General features: G+C 40.1%; 2 protein-coding genes across 3 annotated transcripts; one reads left to right on the forward strand and one right to left on the reverse strand.

Moving 5' to 3' along the window:
• Positions 1-240: 240 nt before the first annotated feature.
• Positions 241-16,241, reverse strand: LOC126914272 (apoptosis-resistant E3 ubiquitin protein ligase 1). Of its 2 annotated transcripts, none has more exons than XM_050717978.1 (16): positions 16,080-16,241; positions 15,702-15,895; positions 5,150-5,306; positions 4,817-5,022; positions 4,511-4,710; positions 4,128-4,365; positions 3,874-4,043; positions 3,615-3,795; positions 3,328-3,539; positions 2,979-3,245; positions 2,835-2,910; positions 2,477-2,766; positions 2,273-2,398; positions 2,018-2,206; positions 1,680-1,942; positions 241-1,608 (listed from the first exon to the last, which is right to left on the reverse strand). In XM_050717978.1, the coding sequence occupies exons 2-16, from the start codon at positions 15,877-15,879 to the stop codon at positions 1,506-1,508; spliced, it is 2,856 nt and encodes a 951-aa protein (XP_050573935.1). In that variant the 5' UTR covers positions 15,880-15,895; positions 16,080-16,241; the 3' UTR covers positions 241-1,505. The 2 variants fall into 2 exon arrangements, with proteins under 2 accessions (XP_050573935.1, XP_050573936.1); XM_050717979.1 differs by lacking the exons at positions 15,702-15,895; positions 16,080-16,241 and adding exons at positions 7,395-7,599; positions 12,576-13,378.
• LOC126914294 (leucine-rich repeat transmembrane neuronal protein 1-like) lies at positions 5,544-10,790 on the forward strand. The gene is made up of 3 exons (XM_050718038.1): positions 5,544-5,695; positions 5,887-6,362; positions 6,818-10,790. The coding sequence occupies exons 1-3, from the start codon at positions 5,587-5,589 to the stop codon at positions 7,139-7,141; spliced, it is 909 nt and encodes a 302-aa protein (XP_050573995.1). The 5' UTR covers positions 5,544-5,586; the 3' UTR covers positions 7,142-10,790.
• Positions 16,242-16,800: the final 559 nt, after the last annotated feature.

Raw genomic sequence — 16,800 nt, forward strand, 5'->3', positions numbered from 1 at the left:
AAGCGATAAAAATGAGATACCGCTCAGAATCGCTCAGTTTGTTATGGAAAAGTGATTTCTTGTTATGAAACCTCAACGAATACATTTGATAACTGATAAACATGCATATAAATGTATGCACAGCATATAATAGTAATTCATCATATCTTACATAACATTTATATATACCATTTTAACGTAGACGAAATAAACGTACGTAGTAGAGCGATGGCTAACGGTATCTTATTTTTTTCAAAAAACACATTACAATAGATCGTAAAATCTAAATAACCACGTACGAGTGACACAAATACGACGTGTCTGATCACATATCTCATTATTGCGTACATAAGTACAAGATAAAATTGATTTTCGTTTTGTTCGATAACAATATCGTTTCTGCGGTATACTTCTTTTAGGCTTCAGCCAGCACAGTATAGACCCTTTTTCATTCGAGGTTTTCGTACACGGTAAGCGAAGACATGGCAAAAATTTCAGTGGAAGATTCGTTCTTGTTATCACAAAATCACTTTATATTTGAGTACGTTGTGTTAGGTGTAACTTTATGTAATTTTCTCGCTAGTCGATCTAAAACATTTTTTATTGCATATATTAATTGCGACAACAAATAACGCTGTTCTACAATTTTGAGACTGGATTCGGTCGTACTCGTCGATTTACCACCTTAAAATACCTTTTAATGTGATATGAAAACGAAGAAAAGCTCGGTATGTTTATTTGCAACCGAAGACATGTAAGCCATATGCTATAGTTAACAAAATTACAGACGATATCGCATCTACAAAGAAATCTAAAGATTACCCACTGACTTTGGTTGCAAGCAGTAGGTAAGAACTTAACTTATTTCTATAAGTAAGAATATACGGAATTCATTCGTCGAAACATTGTTTCCTTATTTATTTCGTGTGCTTAGTGCGATATTCGAAGTAAAAAAGAAGATAAAAATACTGATTAAGTGAATAGTTTAATAAACCTCACAACGACCTTCTCAAACTTTACAATGCACGTGTTAACTTTGACTAATTCGGTAACTATAAAAGAATGTTTTATTGCGTATCGATTAAATTGTAGAATTAAATGTATCGAATCTGATGGCTTGAGGAACGTGTACGTACCTATTTTTATGAGTAATAAAATTTACAATATTTTAAACTACAACAAATCTTGATACAATAAATTGAGCAAGATGTTCCTGTAAGATTGCTCTTTGCATCATCTCTTTATAAAAACGTTACCACAAGCCAGTAAGAATATTAATGTCGTCGTTTATGTTTGGAAAATATATCTGATTGTTCTTGATAGTCACTTGGTAGAACACAAAAAGAATATGTTCAAAAATCCTATTCCTTTGTTTACGTATCAAAATATGTGGTAAATGTAATTTTTTTAATTTTGTAAAAAGAGCAGACATTTTAAAGTAAAAGTACGTTAATAATACGAAAAATAAAAAGTTAAATAAATAGCACAATCATATAAGACTAGAACTTAATTGACACTTAGTCAGTTTAAATCATGCCAAAACCTTCAGTACCTTCGCTAATCGCTAATAATAAAGCTCGTTCAAAATGATCGTAACATTCGTAACCCGGTAAGCAAAGCTGATTGAAGCTGTAACAATATTTAAATAATTATTACGCTTTGAAAGTTACTACCCTCAGTCAGAATATTGAGTTACGTACCAAGTATGTGCTGTAGGTAAGTTAGCAAAAGTTGGTGCTGCTGTAATTTGAAATCGTGGACTCAGTTGTTGAAATCCACCGGGTGGTAATTGCGAACAACCTGTAGTAAATTGTAATAATCGGGCCATCTCTTCCTGTGTAAAGTTGCTAACCGCAGTCCAAAACCAATCGAGAACTCGAAGAAATTCTGAAGAACTTCCATTAGCTATATGGTGCGCACGTAGATCTGCCACGCTGTACTCACCAGTTCCACATAACAATAACTGTAATAAATATAGATGTAATGAAAATATTGATTAGAGAATATTTAAGGATAAGAAAAAAATATATTTACATACTTCGAGTTCGTTCTCGTCAAAAATTCCCAAAAGGTTATCGGGAATGAGTTCGTTCAATCCCCTTAGAAAATGTTCCACTTCGTTTCGTATGGAACTAGCAAGTCTATGTTGGGCGAGTGCGTCCAAATAACGCAGTTTAGTTCCATTCGTTACACGAATTTTACCACCTCCAGGTATTAACTCAGCTACCTATAATAAATATATTTGGCGTGAACGATACAAGTAGCTGTAGTATAAGATACGTTATGACCTTACTTTTAATAATTGACCATCTTTATCATATTCTTCTTCGACAAAATAAAGTTCCATTTCCTCAACATCATTTTCAAGAATATATTTTATCTTGCTGAGATATAAGTCTGGATCATCTTGCTCGAAATACTAATACAGATGATAAAAACATAAATAGATTAGTACAGTTCTATTTTGATACAACACATTAATAATAAGTAATTCTACCTTATAATGTACACTGAGGCCTATGATTTGTGCAAGAAACGATCTTGTGAATCTTGCACGTACTAACTGCCGATAGGAACCGCCAAGAGCGGATTCGTATAGGCATTTGCCCACGATTCGTCCTGCAAATTCATAATGTTTTAACTTGAGATGTGGAGGCCGTTTACTGTTAGGATGAACTAGTGCCTGTTGTGATTCTCCGAAGGATGCAAATAAACCGTTTCCTGAATCGAACAGTGCCGCACAAATTAATTCAAACCATTCTCTTCGGACACCACCCCAATCAAGCCCTGGAACCAAATATTAAATATTACCTTTTCCCAAATGAATACAATATATTTTTCTAGATAAAACATACCTTGTTCGCCTTGGAAATAGATTTCAAAATTTCTACACCAGTCACTCACAGAAAATCCTTTGGTAGCTTTCATGGACTTAAAGGAAAAACTCATGCTAAATTTGAGCAGAATATAGATTATATTAACTAATAATTGACACTTACCGATTCTAGCAATTTATCTCGGTGAACTTTCATCGGAAGCTTGTCGTGATAATGTTTTTGATGATGTTTCCGAACTTCGTGGTAAAAGAAATCTTGTTTATCAGCGAAAGTTTCACTTCCTCCAATGTTCTTCAACAGAAACAACGTGAATGTAGCGGCTATTATATCTCTATATAGAGAAATTAATTCAACGGGTGGCTGACATCCGTCATCGATAGAAAAAGAATCGTAACCTTCGTATTGATTATTCGAACAATCAAAATGGAACTGAAAAATATAGTTTTAAATTATTGCACGCGTTCAATTTATAAAAAAATCAATGTTCCCGCAATTAGACAAATTCGCTTACTTTAGTCGATGGACAAAGCCTGAATGTAACAAGCCTTTTCGGGATAATCCTTAGTAAGTATTCTTTAATAGTAAGTTGCTTGGGCGAAATAAAACAGACAACTTTTTTTGGTTTTGAGAATTTCTCGCCTTGCATGCCCAACAATTTAGCGGCATAGCAAATATTGGGGTCCTTCGAAGCCACGTTATTGTGTACCATTCTAGCAACATCACCTGCGCTAACAAATATAAATTCTATAAAAATAAAACTTCATTAACAGTATAATATTAAAAAAGTATCTTTCGTACTCTCGAGTACAATGATGTCGAAATCGCCATTGTGCAGTTGTAGTCCGCCTAAACTGACTGTCGCATGATAACAGCTACCCTTTGGAAAACTGACTTTTAAGCGAATCCTTTGATTCGGAGAGTCGTATTCAAGTTGTACGCTACAATCCGCATTAGCCGATTTATCTACTGAATTGCCAATCTGTAATCAAAAAAGGAAGCGAATAAAGTCAATCGCAATAACGTAAGTATAGCTCGATTATAATGGCATCCCACTTGCCTGAGTAATGTTAACTTGGTAACCTTCCGTGGGTTTATCACCGGGTCCAAATACGCACAGATTATCATATTCGTCTCGAGGTTCTATTGTCATAGAGTGTGCAATTCCCGCTGTACAAACGACCGTCGAACTTTGTCGTACAAAGATGGTCTTATTTGGATCCGGAGGACCTAAAGGATTAAGTGTGATTCTATAATTGTTTATAGTCCTACTTTTCAGAAGTACCGTTTAATACGTTTATCATGCAAACATACCGGGAAGAAAATTTTTAAGAAACGGGCTGCCGTGAACGTGACACGGACCAATAAGTACGGCTATTCGATATTGTCCAGCATGACGAACAGTAAATTTCACAACTGCAGTATTAGCAGCTAAAGGGTCGGTACCCCCCAACTCTATAAGGGTAGCTATCCTGCGTGTACCTTCTGTGACTTCAACGACCAGATTGTCTTTGTCACAAATAGGATACGGTTGACCGTTGCGTTGATAAAACTATAAAGTACAGTTTGAAAGAGAAATGCCATCGTTTCAACGGGAACAATAAAATGACCAGATAATAGTAATAAGAAAGTAACTTCTACCCTGTGCCAAATACGCATTTTTTCCAAATACGCATTTAGAAAGTTCTATTAGGTACCTTCACTATAAACGTCATAGTTCCACCTACGAGCTGTGGTTCATCCCATGCAAAGTGAACTCGGCAATTGCTCGGTAATAAATATTTTCCAGTCACATATTGCAGCAAAGAGTGCTTTGCCTCTGGTGCTAGAGCTGGTTGTGTCATAGCAGCCAAGGTCACTAACCCTGCTACTGACACAGAAACTACCAACATTCCACCTGTTAAATATAAAAGAAAGAAAGTTATTCCTCGAGCTTCTCCTCGAGCACGTTCCTGCGTTATGCGATCGAACGAAATTTGCGAAAAATAACAAAGAAAATGTACCCCATGTCCAAGCGTCCTGATGTTGACTATTCTTCACTACGGCGCTCCATAGATCAGCCTTGAGGGTTTCTAAATCTTCCTTCGAAGTAGGCAGCGTCTGTCTGGCCTGGATCCATCGCGGTAGATCCTTGCCAAGGGCTGCCCGTACAGCATTATCCTCCACCCAATATACATCCTCTAGAGACATCACCTCCATCTGCATTAGCCTGATGAAAGGAAAACAGATTTATTTCGACTGTTTGCTAGAGGAAAATTGCAACGCAACTAACAGTTTTGATTATTTCTGAGGGAAACCATGGAACCATTAAAGCTCCTGGTTAAAATTCTGCTCACTTCTGGTAATGGCTATGCAAGCCATGGTCTGTCAACCACTGGCGTAAAACGAGCCTTTGTTGCAGTAAACGTGCGGCGCGTTGTAATCGTTCTTCGTCTTGCGCCGGCAGTTCTGGTAACGCGTACACCTCGCCACAGCTCGCAAGGGATGAAATGCCTGTAACATTCGAAAAGCTTTTCTTTCTCCTTTGACATCGACGTTTCGCAAAAAGAGGGAAAAGGAACTCGTTACATCTAATTAATTCGGAGAACACGCTATCGGACGAGAGCAAAGATAACTTTCCTAATTAGAGACTCATAGGAATTTAGCGATAGTACCGGGTATCTATCGTAGAGAAGGACAGGAAACAAAACCTGATAATTCGAGACTGGACGACGAGTCGATTCCTTCGTCTGTCCGTTCTCAGTACGTCGTTGTCAGTCGTAAAACCATCGAAATGTGTAAGCCACTTAAAATGCGCTGTACGTCGTTCTCCGTTATTCTACTGTGCATTCTCGAGTGTGGGTTTGTGCTTGCGATATGCACTGTGAGCAAGCACGAAGGAGGTGAGGCAAACTCTTTCGCTTCAATTACGTTCAATTTTCGATCGTCCCGATGGTGAATCGGGGAGATAAGTAAACGGGACACGAGTAAATTTCTATCTTCCTCGTTGATGCAATTTCTATTCGAGGAAAAGATAGAGAAACAAAAATCTCTTGATATCGATAAATCGTTAAATGTATATTTCGTTACGCAGGATCAGCCCATCGTTTGCAATGCTCTAACGTTACTCTGCAAACGATTTTGGAACAAACGACGAACGTATCCGCTCTATTGGTCTTTGACTCAAATTTCCGATACATCACGGAACGAGCTTTTATCAAATACGCTAAACATTTGCTGTTCTTGAACATCTACAATTGTCACTTATACGACATTCACGCTGACGCGTTCGACAGCCTAGCTAGTTTGAGGAAACTCAGTCTACCTAGCAATAATATCACAGAAGTGAAAGAGGCGTGGTTTAAGGATCTGGTATACTTGGAACAATTAGACCTGTCGTTCAATCGAATCGAGAAAATCGCGCCAGCAATCTTTAGCAGAATACCATTACTCAAAAGATTCGATATCAGGGAGAATCGCATAACTTGTTTGGATCCTTCAGCATTTCCGGGTGGTATCGACAAAGTTTATTTCCTCGGAAACCCCCTGGCTCTCACGTGTCGAGGAGAGGTAAGACGCGCCATTGACGTAGTTCGCGTTTAACCGTTTGAGTCCCAGGGGTCTTTGAAAAGACAGGGTCGAAAAATCCCGAACAGCGCGATAGCGTTTGTCTCAATCGATTGCGAAGAGAAACAAGCGGCACAATAGCGCTCGTCGTATTTGTTATTTTATGAATGAAATCTATATTATTATATATGTCGTACTATTAGTCTATAAATATTTGAAGTTTGATTCAATAAAAATGATCGAGAAGATAACAATGAAATACAAAATACCGTCGATCGTCCGTAGCGTTCAAACGTACTGGCACTTTTCAACACAAAATCTAAACAGCGCGATCGCGTTGCTTGGGACTCAAACGGTTAAAGAATTTAAGAATTTCATTCGTTATTCCGCGGTTACAGACCGCAGTGTCGTGAACTGAATGTTGCGATTCGGTTTATGTATCGATTTGAAAATTACAGTTAACTCTGTGGATGCGGGACCACGGGGTGAACTACAAGACTGAGCAGAGTAAGAAGGAAGAGTGGTTGGATAAGCTTCTTTGGCTCTGCGCCATGGACGATGCGAGCGTGGTCAAATCAGAAGACTCGATGAAAGAATGCGTTATCCTAAATTTATTCAATCAGCTTCGTACAGGTCTGAGTACCGCGCAATCGTATCCCTTGTCCGTGGACTGTCCCGTTCAGAGCAATCTTCTGATGGCCTGTTTAGCCACGGGGGCCACTAATGGAAAAGTAATCAAGAATTTGCTCCTCTATATCCATAAAAGCAAGTCATATCGTTAAAGAGAAATTGCACGATTGTAGAACCGATTAAGTTAAATTGTAATGTCTCGCGTTAAGAGCTTGTTTACGAATAAAAATCGATCGTAGTTAAAAAAATAAGAATTGTGCAACGTTAGAGAGTTTCGATGTTAACACAAAGAGAAACGTATCGGTCAACTCGAGCCTTCGTTCGTACGGAAGGAATACTAATTTCGTGGCGATTAATCAGAAAGTGCGGAATTAAAGGTGATTTTCGACGAGAGGTTTTACTTACCGGAAGATGCGCTACCGCTGGGTCGTAGCGACATGCCGATGGACGATATCTCATCGGCAAAGAAATCTTTGTCGCGTTGTCCATCTCGGCAGCCTCGATTTTTGTCCGGCATAATTCCTCCACGATGTTCCTGGCTCGTCGACTTTTACCGACTACGAAGCATTCTTTTGTTCACCGTCGCATCGCTCGCTCGTCACGAGGTCATCTTCTCGAAACATTATTATACCAGCGTTTTATCATCATAACCTTACTCGATTTCACGATGGAAATTTTAATAATTCGCGAAAGTTGCGCGATTCGAGATCTATTTGAAAGGAGATATCTAGTCCTGTTTCTCGTGTAAAGCGCGCAATAAATCTAGACCGATGCATTATGGCACGAACAATGAAACGCTCTGTCTTTTGTTTCCGAATCATCACTGGAGCGTACAATGTGATTGTGGTGATTGAATGATGAACAGTCACTGACAATTGCGCGACATGTGACGGTTTTGTCAAGCAGAGGATTAAAATTTCGTCGAGTATACAAACGCGTAGCTGTATTTTTACAACTAAAGTCATTGCGCGTAGAAAGACAGGAATAATAGGGCGTTTGTAGCAAGAGATGAACGTTGGAAAAGGATTAATCGCTTTACGCGCTAACGATACGCAATTAATTTCAATTATTAGTCGGCTGAAAGGTAACAGGGATGTTTCGTGAAAGGTAGAGAGCACAAAGAGGAAAAATGACAGAATGAGGGAATATTTGCTTGCTAAGGCGCGATGGAATGATAAGGGAGAGCTCGCTATGCTTTTGCGGCCTACGCTCTCCAGCGTAGTCATAAATACTTAAAATAGGGGACACGATAATTCGGCTTAGCACCGCTTTCCTGCTAACTCCGACGGACCAACTTTGGGAGGATTTCGTCTCGCCAAGTTTAAGGATTAAGCTTATCCGGTCGTGCGAGGAACAAACGAAACAGCAAGGGGGAAGAAGAGCCAAATTCCGCGAGATATTTCGACGTGGAGTGTACACTTTTGCCGGTGTTGACCCAGATCTGGGGAACTCCGATAAAGAGATTGATAGCAATTTCCGGGAATTTTTCGATGTCTCTCTGTGCTTTTAGACCGGTCGATTAACGATGCCAATTAAACGATGCCGAATCGATAGGTCAGCAGCAGTCGCGATTTAATCAACGACAACGAAACGTTACTATGAATTAAACGGTCCCGAAACCGGGTCAAGAGTCCATTCGAGGTCAAACCGGGGTTATCGTACCCGTGTTTTCCGCGCTCATCTCGTTTCTCTTGCACAATTTATCGGCCAACGCGCACCACGGCAATTGCCACCGATAAAAAACGATACGAAAGGACGAAACGTACGACTGCAGTTCAAGGTATAATCGTTATTCGCAATTGTGAAATAAATCGGTCAAAACGGTACGCGACTATCCATTTCTTACGTCTGTTTCTTTCCTCGTTCGTTCGATGTTCGCTCTCTTCGATCTTCGAGTCTCGTCGAATCGAATCGGATCGCGATCTTCGTCCGGAATACAGCTGATTGTTCCGTGTGCAACGATTAAACAGCCGATAACACCGGGCTTCGAGATCACATCGGTTATCGGAGAATGAGCAACAAAGACGCGTCAACCTCCGTGTTCGATACAAAGGAAACTGTGACAATCGTCAAGATTCGAAACGCGATGTTTTCATCGGTTCTCTCCTCATTTTCTCTTTCGAACAAAGAGAAAGGAAGAAAAAAGAAGAGAAAGAAACTTACACAGCGTTTTATCCGCAGAGTGTTACAGGACTTGGAGGGATAAGTGTTCCATTAGCGAGTCCATCAAAGCCCTGGAGCAGTAACGTTTTAAAAGGTAAAAGAAGGATGTGGTACTTTGGACGTTTTTCAGACCTTTACCTTCTTCCTTTTATTTTCTTCTTTTCCGTCTTTTTTCGTGGCTTGTGGTCGAGGTGGGATATACACGCGGCAGAATAAAAAGAAAAGAATACAGCGCGATACAATGAAAGAATCAAGCGCGTAGCACCCGGCAAGCTCGCATCGACTCTTGACCTTTTCGAACGGATATCCTTCACTGGCATTACTTCGTGCTAACGATCCTTTCGGTACTAAGAGGGGTGGCAGCAGGGGAGGATTGAAGTAAAAGGTGGTGGTGGTGGTGGTGGGCAGGGAAAACCAGGGCATACGTATGTCATATATTCTTATGATTATGCACGAGAGGGTTGCCGGTATTATGAAGGTAGGACAGATCGATTCCAACATTTGCTACTTTACACTAACCGCGAGCGCGACGTGGACGGTCCTCTGGAATTATAATATTTTGTTTCCATCTGCTTAATTTACGAGTTTCTCCTCCTCCTGTTTCAGCGATACGCGATACCCTGGGAATATCCGAGCGCTAGGGGCACCGAACGAACTTGGTGACACAGTTTCACCACCATGCCATGTATATAGCTCTGTTTAGTATCGCGTTAATAGAATTCCTACACTAGCGTGCTTAACAATGCCGCGATTAGATTCCGCTTGTAATCGCGGTTCTCTTTCCGTCCTCTTTTTCGCAAACGTACGGAACCTGGTCCGAGCAGTAAATTTTGTTGCAAAGAACTTTTTCGCAAACCCACAGGCATGTGCTCTGTACGGAAGTCGAACGAAACGATGCGAAAACGCGAATATTCTGCCGCGAGAACGGATGATTGTTTGCCGGATTAATTACAATCTTGTCGGCTACTAGAAGCGGTCGTGCATGTACTTGAACATCTTTTTCGCAATAGCACAGGTAATACATTATTTTCTCCTTCGTTTTCTTATTTATCTATTGCTTTCTATTGCGGGCAATGATTAGCTACGAAGAACCGATTTTATGATCGAAAAAGTGTATGACCCGCGGGAAATCTTGAGGATTCACGGTTGAAATGAATACAGTTAGATCGAAGATGGCACACATACGTGCGTTATTTTCTTTCATATTTAACGGATTCGTTAATCTGTTTCGTTTGACTCTCCAAGTGAGATATAATCGTGGATTTCATTAGCACGTTTCCGACGTAAGATTCGTTATTTTGTAAATGAAAAAAAAAAAATAAATAAAAATGTATAGAAAGGAAATCTTTGAGATAGAAAAGAAGAAGAATTTGATGATTCAATCGGGCGGTTACGAGCTGCGAATAAATTATTCGCGTTACGGTAAAACGTAATTGATGTCTGGAATTTACTGGGCGGCGCGGCAGACGAAGATAACGTGGTTAAATTCGCGCTGGTTTATTGCATGGTTGATTTGTATTTATATAATCCTCGAAAACGAGAAATAATGCTCCTCTCATACAGCTTTTCCATAAAGTATACTTTGTAATATGCGGTATGTGCTAACAAAAATATGAATTTTTAATAAAAACGTGCAACTCTTTCCAACCTATGTATTTGAAGAAAAGGAGAAAAACATAAATACGAAGAAAACGTTTGCAGTCGATTTACGCGAGTTTTCACCGATCGCTTATACGTTTCATCAAATTTCCATCTCTAACCCGTATTTCATTTGCAATACTTCGTAGTATGCGATCAAGTAGCGGGATGGTTTCTCATTGTTTAAATCTTGCATCAGCCCCTTAGGTCGGTTTCCCGCGCCATTTCATCTACTTTTTTCTGTCTCTTCGTACACGCGTGACTATACCGGTAAAAATTTCGACAGAAGTTTAAAACGTAAAAGACGGCTGTTTCTCGATCCTTCGTTTCACATTACGCATTCTGTTCGTTGAATGACAATTAATTTTTAACGTGGTCGATAAAACGTGTCGGGGGTCGACTCGGTCTTCAGAATATTCTTGTCCGGAATTTTTTCCGCGTTAGAATGTTCAAAGGTTAAGGTCAAGCAAGAGAATCGATACTTTTCTCATCGGCCGACGTTCGTTCATGAAACGTAGATACTTACATACAATAACAGCATCGATTTCGCGCGATCAATGTCCCTATCTTATTACATCGACACGCGTTTCCGCTAATCCTGCCAGCGCGTTGCCATCGACGAAACGCAGGCAATTCGTCAATCAACAGGATTCTTTTGTTTTATACGAGCGTGGATTTAACTCACAACGAATACGAATTCTCCTATCGTATATTCACGAAAGAATGATTTATGCTACGGACATCCGAAATTTTCATTCCGTTTCATTACTTTCGAACAATGCGGATGCGGAAAATGGCCCATGATAAATTACTCCGTGGGCAACGAGAAGAATCGCGCGCTGGCAGGTCGTTTCTCGATGTCGCATCTATCGATTCTACCGGTAAAATGGATGATCAACGATTTTATCGTTGAAACATTCTTTTTAATATCGTAGCTTCTTTCCCCTACCCGTATAAAGAACTGTGCCAGGTACGACAAAAAGGAAGGAAACTTATAAGGAAAGTTGAGAATTCAATTTCGCTTACCGCTATTTCGTTTGAATCTGAGGAATTCAATGGAAAGTATCGACGTCGACATCGAGCCGATAAAACGCATTACCGGGTAACTTCTTCCTGGCTTTGAGGCTCGTGGGGAATCTAGCGTTCAAAATGTCGCAATGCAGGACGCGTTTGCTATGCTCTAGGCGATCTGTGACTTTCGAAACGTCCGGACGGAGTGTCGACGCGGTGTGCAACATGCAGGATTGCGAGTGACGTAAATGCCTTTTGTGATCTTTCGCGGCTTCAAGTAGCAAAATTTTTAAGTGGTTCGCAACACCTACGTGATCAGGCCAGACAGTTTCGAAATTCAAACAGAACCGGGAAAGCATGAATAGCTCCTCTCAAGACGAACCCTCGAACCATGTTGCTTTACTCTCGAGAAACTTTGCCAGTATCTTTCAACTTCTCGCGAAACGCAACAACCTTTGCTTTAAGAAATTTACAGTAAGGAAATTTTGCTTGAGATTTTAGTGTGTTTAATGAAGGAGAAAGTTAACTCGTGAAAGTATAGTAATAATACACACATAAACATTGAATAGTGCAAATACAAGTGCAGAATTAATGAGAAACGAGAGCTGATGCTTTTTATTATGCGAAAATAATCGATCAAGCAACGATTCAAACACTCATACATAATATCGATGCATAGTAACAATCGTGACATAAAATAAAAAGGCGATGAAACGTCGCGATTGTATTCGACCGTGAAACCAATGTTATCGGAGTGATAAGGAATGCACTTACGGATTCGAATCGACTTTCTGTCTCGTCGCTTCAACACTGTTTTCCCGCCGGAGGATCGTGGCAACTTCGATCGGGAAATTCGCAACGAAAGATCGCGGTGCCAGCAGAAAGGAGGAAGCGGTATGTGACGCTAGTTCACCTTTGGAATACAGTTCTCGAGCGCTAAAAAGACCTACCCCTTCGCAACAGGAGTGTCGTTTTCGCACTTGTTTACGATATTAATTACGAACTCGCTACTTGTTGTCTACGAGGCTGAGAAGGGTCGTGGGAGGAGGGTGAAGCGTCACGACGAAGTATGTAGTAGCTTTCGAAAAATATCGAAAGGTGGCCTAGCGGAGGTTTAAGGTGTTGGTTTCATGTACGTCTCGAAGTCGGAGTACACGCGGAAGTGCGAATAACAGAGGGAGGACGAAAGAAGGGTGGGGATAAAGGAACGGCTAAGGTGGCCGGGGAGCGATAAACGCGAGGGTTTCTACGACCGACTCGACGCGTCTACTAAGGATCAAGCGGGCCTGTGTGTCAAAGGCTCGATGATCGCGCAAACATCCGAGGCTCGTTTACGGTTTCACCGTTCACAATGGCTCCGTTTGTACGGTGGTTCATACGTCCGCGCCCCTTGGCAACGCGCATAATGCTCACGTCGTTTGCTTCTCGATTAAACGAATCCGCGAAAATTTGCGAAGGGGCTGCAGCGACTTTTGGTGGAGCAAATATTTCGATACCCGACAACCAAGAGCGATGCGACTCGACGATCCGCTCGCGCGGACTCACGCTAGACGACTGCATGCGAGACGATTACGCGGCTAGAGCCACCCTCTGCCACCCGTTTGGTACTCCCACCAGGTCCCGACCACGTCAAGCAAGCCGATCGTTTTCCCATGCTTCGCGTCTTTCCGTTCTTGCAGAAGCGCGAGTCGCCACGCCGACGACCTTACTCCTACTTTTCCACTGGCATCGCCATACCACCCCTTCTCCAAATTATCTCCATTTTATGTGAATCACGATCATCTTTACAACCGTTAAATCATAATCTCGAATGTTTCGGGGATCTTACTTTTACGAAACATGCACTGAGAAAAAATCGGAAATTAATGCAGGCGATACACGGAAGGAGTTGATTCTATTGTAAGCTTCATCGTATGGTTAGAAGTATAGGATGCAACGACCCGTTGTCTTGAAATTGGGCCGATTATGTCGGCTTTATACCTTTCAAAAAAATGCTCGTAAAAGTCGAATCGTTCGACTCGAGTTTGTCATTGGACCTAACACTGCATGTCCTGAATTTTTCCGATAATTGCAATCCACTTATCGACCAACCGTAAAGTAGTGCTCTTGTTTATACTGGACTGCCTCGACAACCAGTTACATTTAATCTCGGACGATCCACGATCGATAAAGAGTCCGAATAGGGTGAAGTAATTATCGGAGGCAGCTACTTGCTGACTGAGCGAAATCGTACCTCTATTCTCGACAAGCCAATCCCGCTTTCTGCCGTGTCGACGGTACTTGATATTTAGAGTTCTTTTAAAGGACCTTTCTCATCCTTTTGCGGTAGTTTAAAACGACCGAATCAGCACGTTAATTCATATAAAATATGAATATATATAGCTCTTAAATTTGTGTATGTTAAATAATGCAAATTTTGCATCGAATCGGCGGAGAAATCGTTCTACTTGAACCAGTTATTTGGACGGCGGTACAGTTTCGTTTAGGCTGAAGCGTTTGGCTCATCCGTGATATTTATTATTTAAATACACGGCTACTTGGCTATTAGAGTTTCGTAATACCAATCAGTCGATGTATTAAGTCGTCTGAAAAGTTTCTTTCGTTTTATAAGGAAATAATGGATGCACAACATTTTCTTTTTTATATTATTTTATCGAATTACGTATCATCTGTTTTGTTCTATCAAAATAAAGATCACAACGTTCGACAGATTGGATTTCATGTTTGTATAAAGATGGATCGTTGTAAAAGACGTATCTGTAAAAGAAAGACACTTTTCGGACAATCTAATACTATGCTTCCGAATCAGTAGTAATGTACAGTGATGGACAAGCCGCGAAAAAGTAAAGGTGGCCATGTATACACAGACATTTACTTTCGAAAGGGCTGAGAGGAGGAACAGCATCCCCACCCCAGCTGGCCCAAGCGCGCAGTGATATTACCGCAGCTGCGAACTTCGTAACTATTTGTTTGTCCCACCAATAAAGAGGTACAAAATCCTAACCCCGAAGGAATGTTCGCGCAAGCGCTTATATCCTTGGCATCAACTTGGGCTAAGATGATAAAAGTTTGGATATTGACGCAGATTCATCAGCTTGCATCACTACAGCTTCCGAATTTGATAAGAAGAACATGGAGAGGAACGGGATAAGATGAAAGTTGAATACGAATTTTAAACATGCCAATGTTTCATATTGGTCGATATATATATATATATATTTTTTTTTTGTTAATAACATTTTATTTAAGAAACTTTCTCATTCCCCAAAATGGATATTTATGAACTTTTGGTAGACTACATAGTCGGAAAAGAATATTCCTAATTAATTATTCGTTGACCGTGCGTAACATTAAAGTTTACGTTACTCTTTGAGATGTTAATGGTTCTGAAGCATAACAGTTGATAAACTAATTAATAATGTTTGCACGAGCGAAGGCTCTCTAAGTTCATATTGTCGTACGATTAGTGCACTTCGAAAGACTGATTTAATTTATGAGCAGTCGATAGTATATAGCTGGAGCTTATTCTTGTAAAGGAAATTGACTACATGCCAAACGATGAATTTCGACGAGAATGAACCTATTGTTTCAGGGGAACGTACACATGCGTAGTCGGAATGATCATTCTAGAGATTTGTCAAAGCAATAAACGATGATGTATTATAACTTCAACGATTATAGTGTTCAACAATCTTAATTTGATTTCACTTAAACCCATAAGCATAACTTTTAATCCAAGATATTTCTTAAAATTACTTACGTTCTTCATCGTAATGATTGTTTACGAACTAAAAAATGCTTTTGTTTATGAATCATCCAATGAATGTCAGTTATCACGCAATACGTAATATGAAAGTAAGAGAGTAGTGGAACTGGAAAAATGGTTAATCGAATCCTGACCTTTGTTTTTGAAGAGAGGCCGATACTGTTTCAATCCAATTTCGGCAAGCCACTGGTCTGCTTCGGTGAGATCTCCGTTGTTTCCATTTCCGGTGGCAAGCATCAGAAGTTTGCCAAGGGACAAGACCATAGTAAGAGCCAGGAATACCCCTGATAATACAGTCGACCATCGTGCCATTTCCTGATGAGTGCATCTTTAAACCGAACATTGATAGATTATATTAATATCCCGCGTGTACACATACATACATACATACGTTACAAACATGTAGTTGTTAACAGGTAAAGTGTCTGAATTGAGGTTATGTCACTGCGATGTTTGTAAACAAATCTATGCGGAGGAATGTACTTAGCGCTACTTTAAATTAATCGGCTTACCACATTTTCATAGAGCTGATAATCAGTATACGAGACGATTGACAGAACCGTGGCTACGTTTAAGTTTTACAGTCTAAGCACTTATATAGCTGAGCAGAATGAGAATAACTGTAGATGGAGTGACAGCTGAAGTGGACAACACTACATCCTAGGGACTTCGTGCGCCGGTCTTTCTTTTAATGAACAGCCTGAAAATCAATTTTAAAGTACGCTTCTTTAACGTTGGTCAATACATAAGTTCTGAAATACTGATTGTTCAAACAAAAAGAAAAACAGAAATTTCGTTGTGTTCTCACATTGATTAATGCAGGCCAGACGTGATATCACAGACGAGTATATATATCATTGATTAAGAACAGTACAATACTGAATCGATAACGTTGTGCGTGGTACAAAAATGGTAAAGGGGACGATGATTCTCTAAACGTGGGACATGAAAAAATATTGCATATCACGTCTATACTACATCTCGTCTGTGGTCAATGGTCATGTGCATTCTGCACTTAGTCAATGGTATAGGTATCTAACTTACCCATCGTTGGAGATTATGAATAGTAATACTGTGATCTTTGTTGCTTGACGCAAAAGTTGACATACACACTTACATATGTATTTGGTACGTAACATGACATATGTATTTATTAACATACGTATGTACATCTATCGTACATCTATAAAACTGAAAATGATTTCAAAGTGATATTTTGCCATTAAGCAGATA

The sequence above is a fragment of the Bombus affinis genome, chromosome 3 (genome assembly GCF_024516045.1).
Source record: "Bombus affinis isolate iyBomAffi1 chromosome 3, iyBomAffi1.2, whole genome shotgun sequence".
NCBI classification, from domain to species: Eukaryota; Metazoa; Arthropoda; class Insecta; order Hymenoptera; family Apidae; genus Bombus; species Bombus affinis.

Excerpts from the sequence above, each read along its gene's own strand:
- LOC126914294 (XM_050718038.1), top strand. The coding sequence starts at position 5,587 with ATGTGTAAGCCACTTAAAATGCGCTGTACGTCGTTCTCCGTTATTCTA. Across the intron at positions 5,696-5,886 it reads TGTGAGCAAGCACGAAGGAG|GATCAGCCCATCGTTTGCAA; the intron begins GTGAGGCAAACT and ends TTCGTTACGCAG. Across the intron at positions 6,363-6,817 it reads CTCTCACGTGTCGAGGAGAG|TTAACTCTGTGGATGCGGGA; the intron begins GTAAGACGCGCC and ends TGAAAATTACAG.
- LOC126914272 (XM_050717978.1), bottom strand. The coding sequence starts at position 15,879 with ATGGCACGATGGTCGACTGTATTATCAGGGGTATTCCTGGCTCTTACT. Across the intron at positions 4,366-4,510 it reads CTATGACGTTTATAGTGAAG|TTTTATCAACGCAACGGTCA; the intron begins GTACCTAATAGA and ends TGTACTTTATAG. Across the intron at positions 2,207-2,272 it reads AAGATGGTCAATTATTAAAA|GTAGCTGAGTTAATACCTGG; the intron begins GTAAGGTCATAA and ends TATTTATTATAG.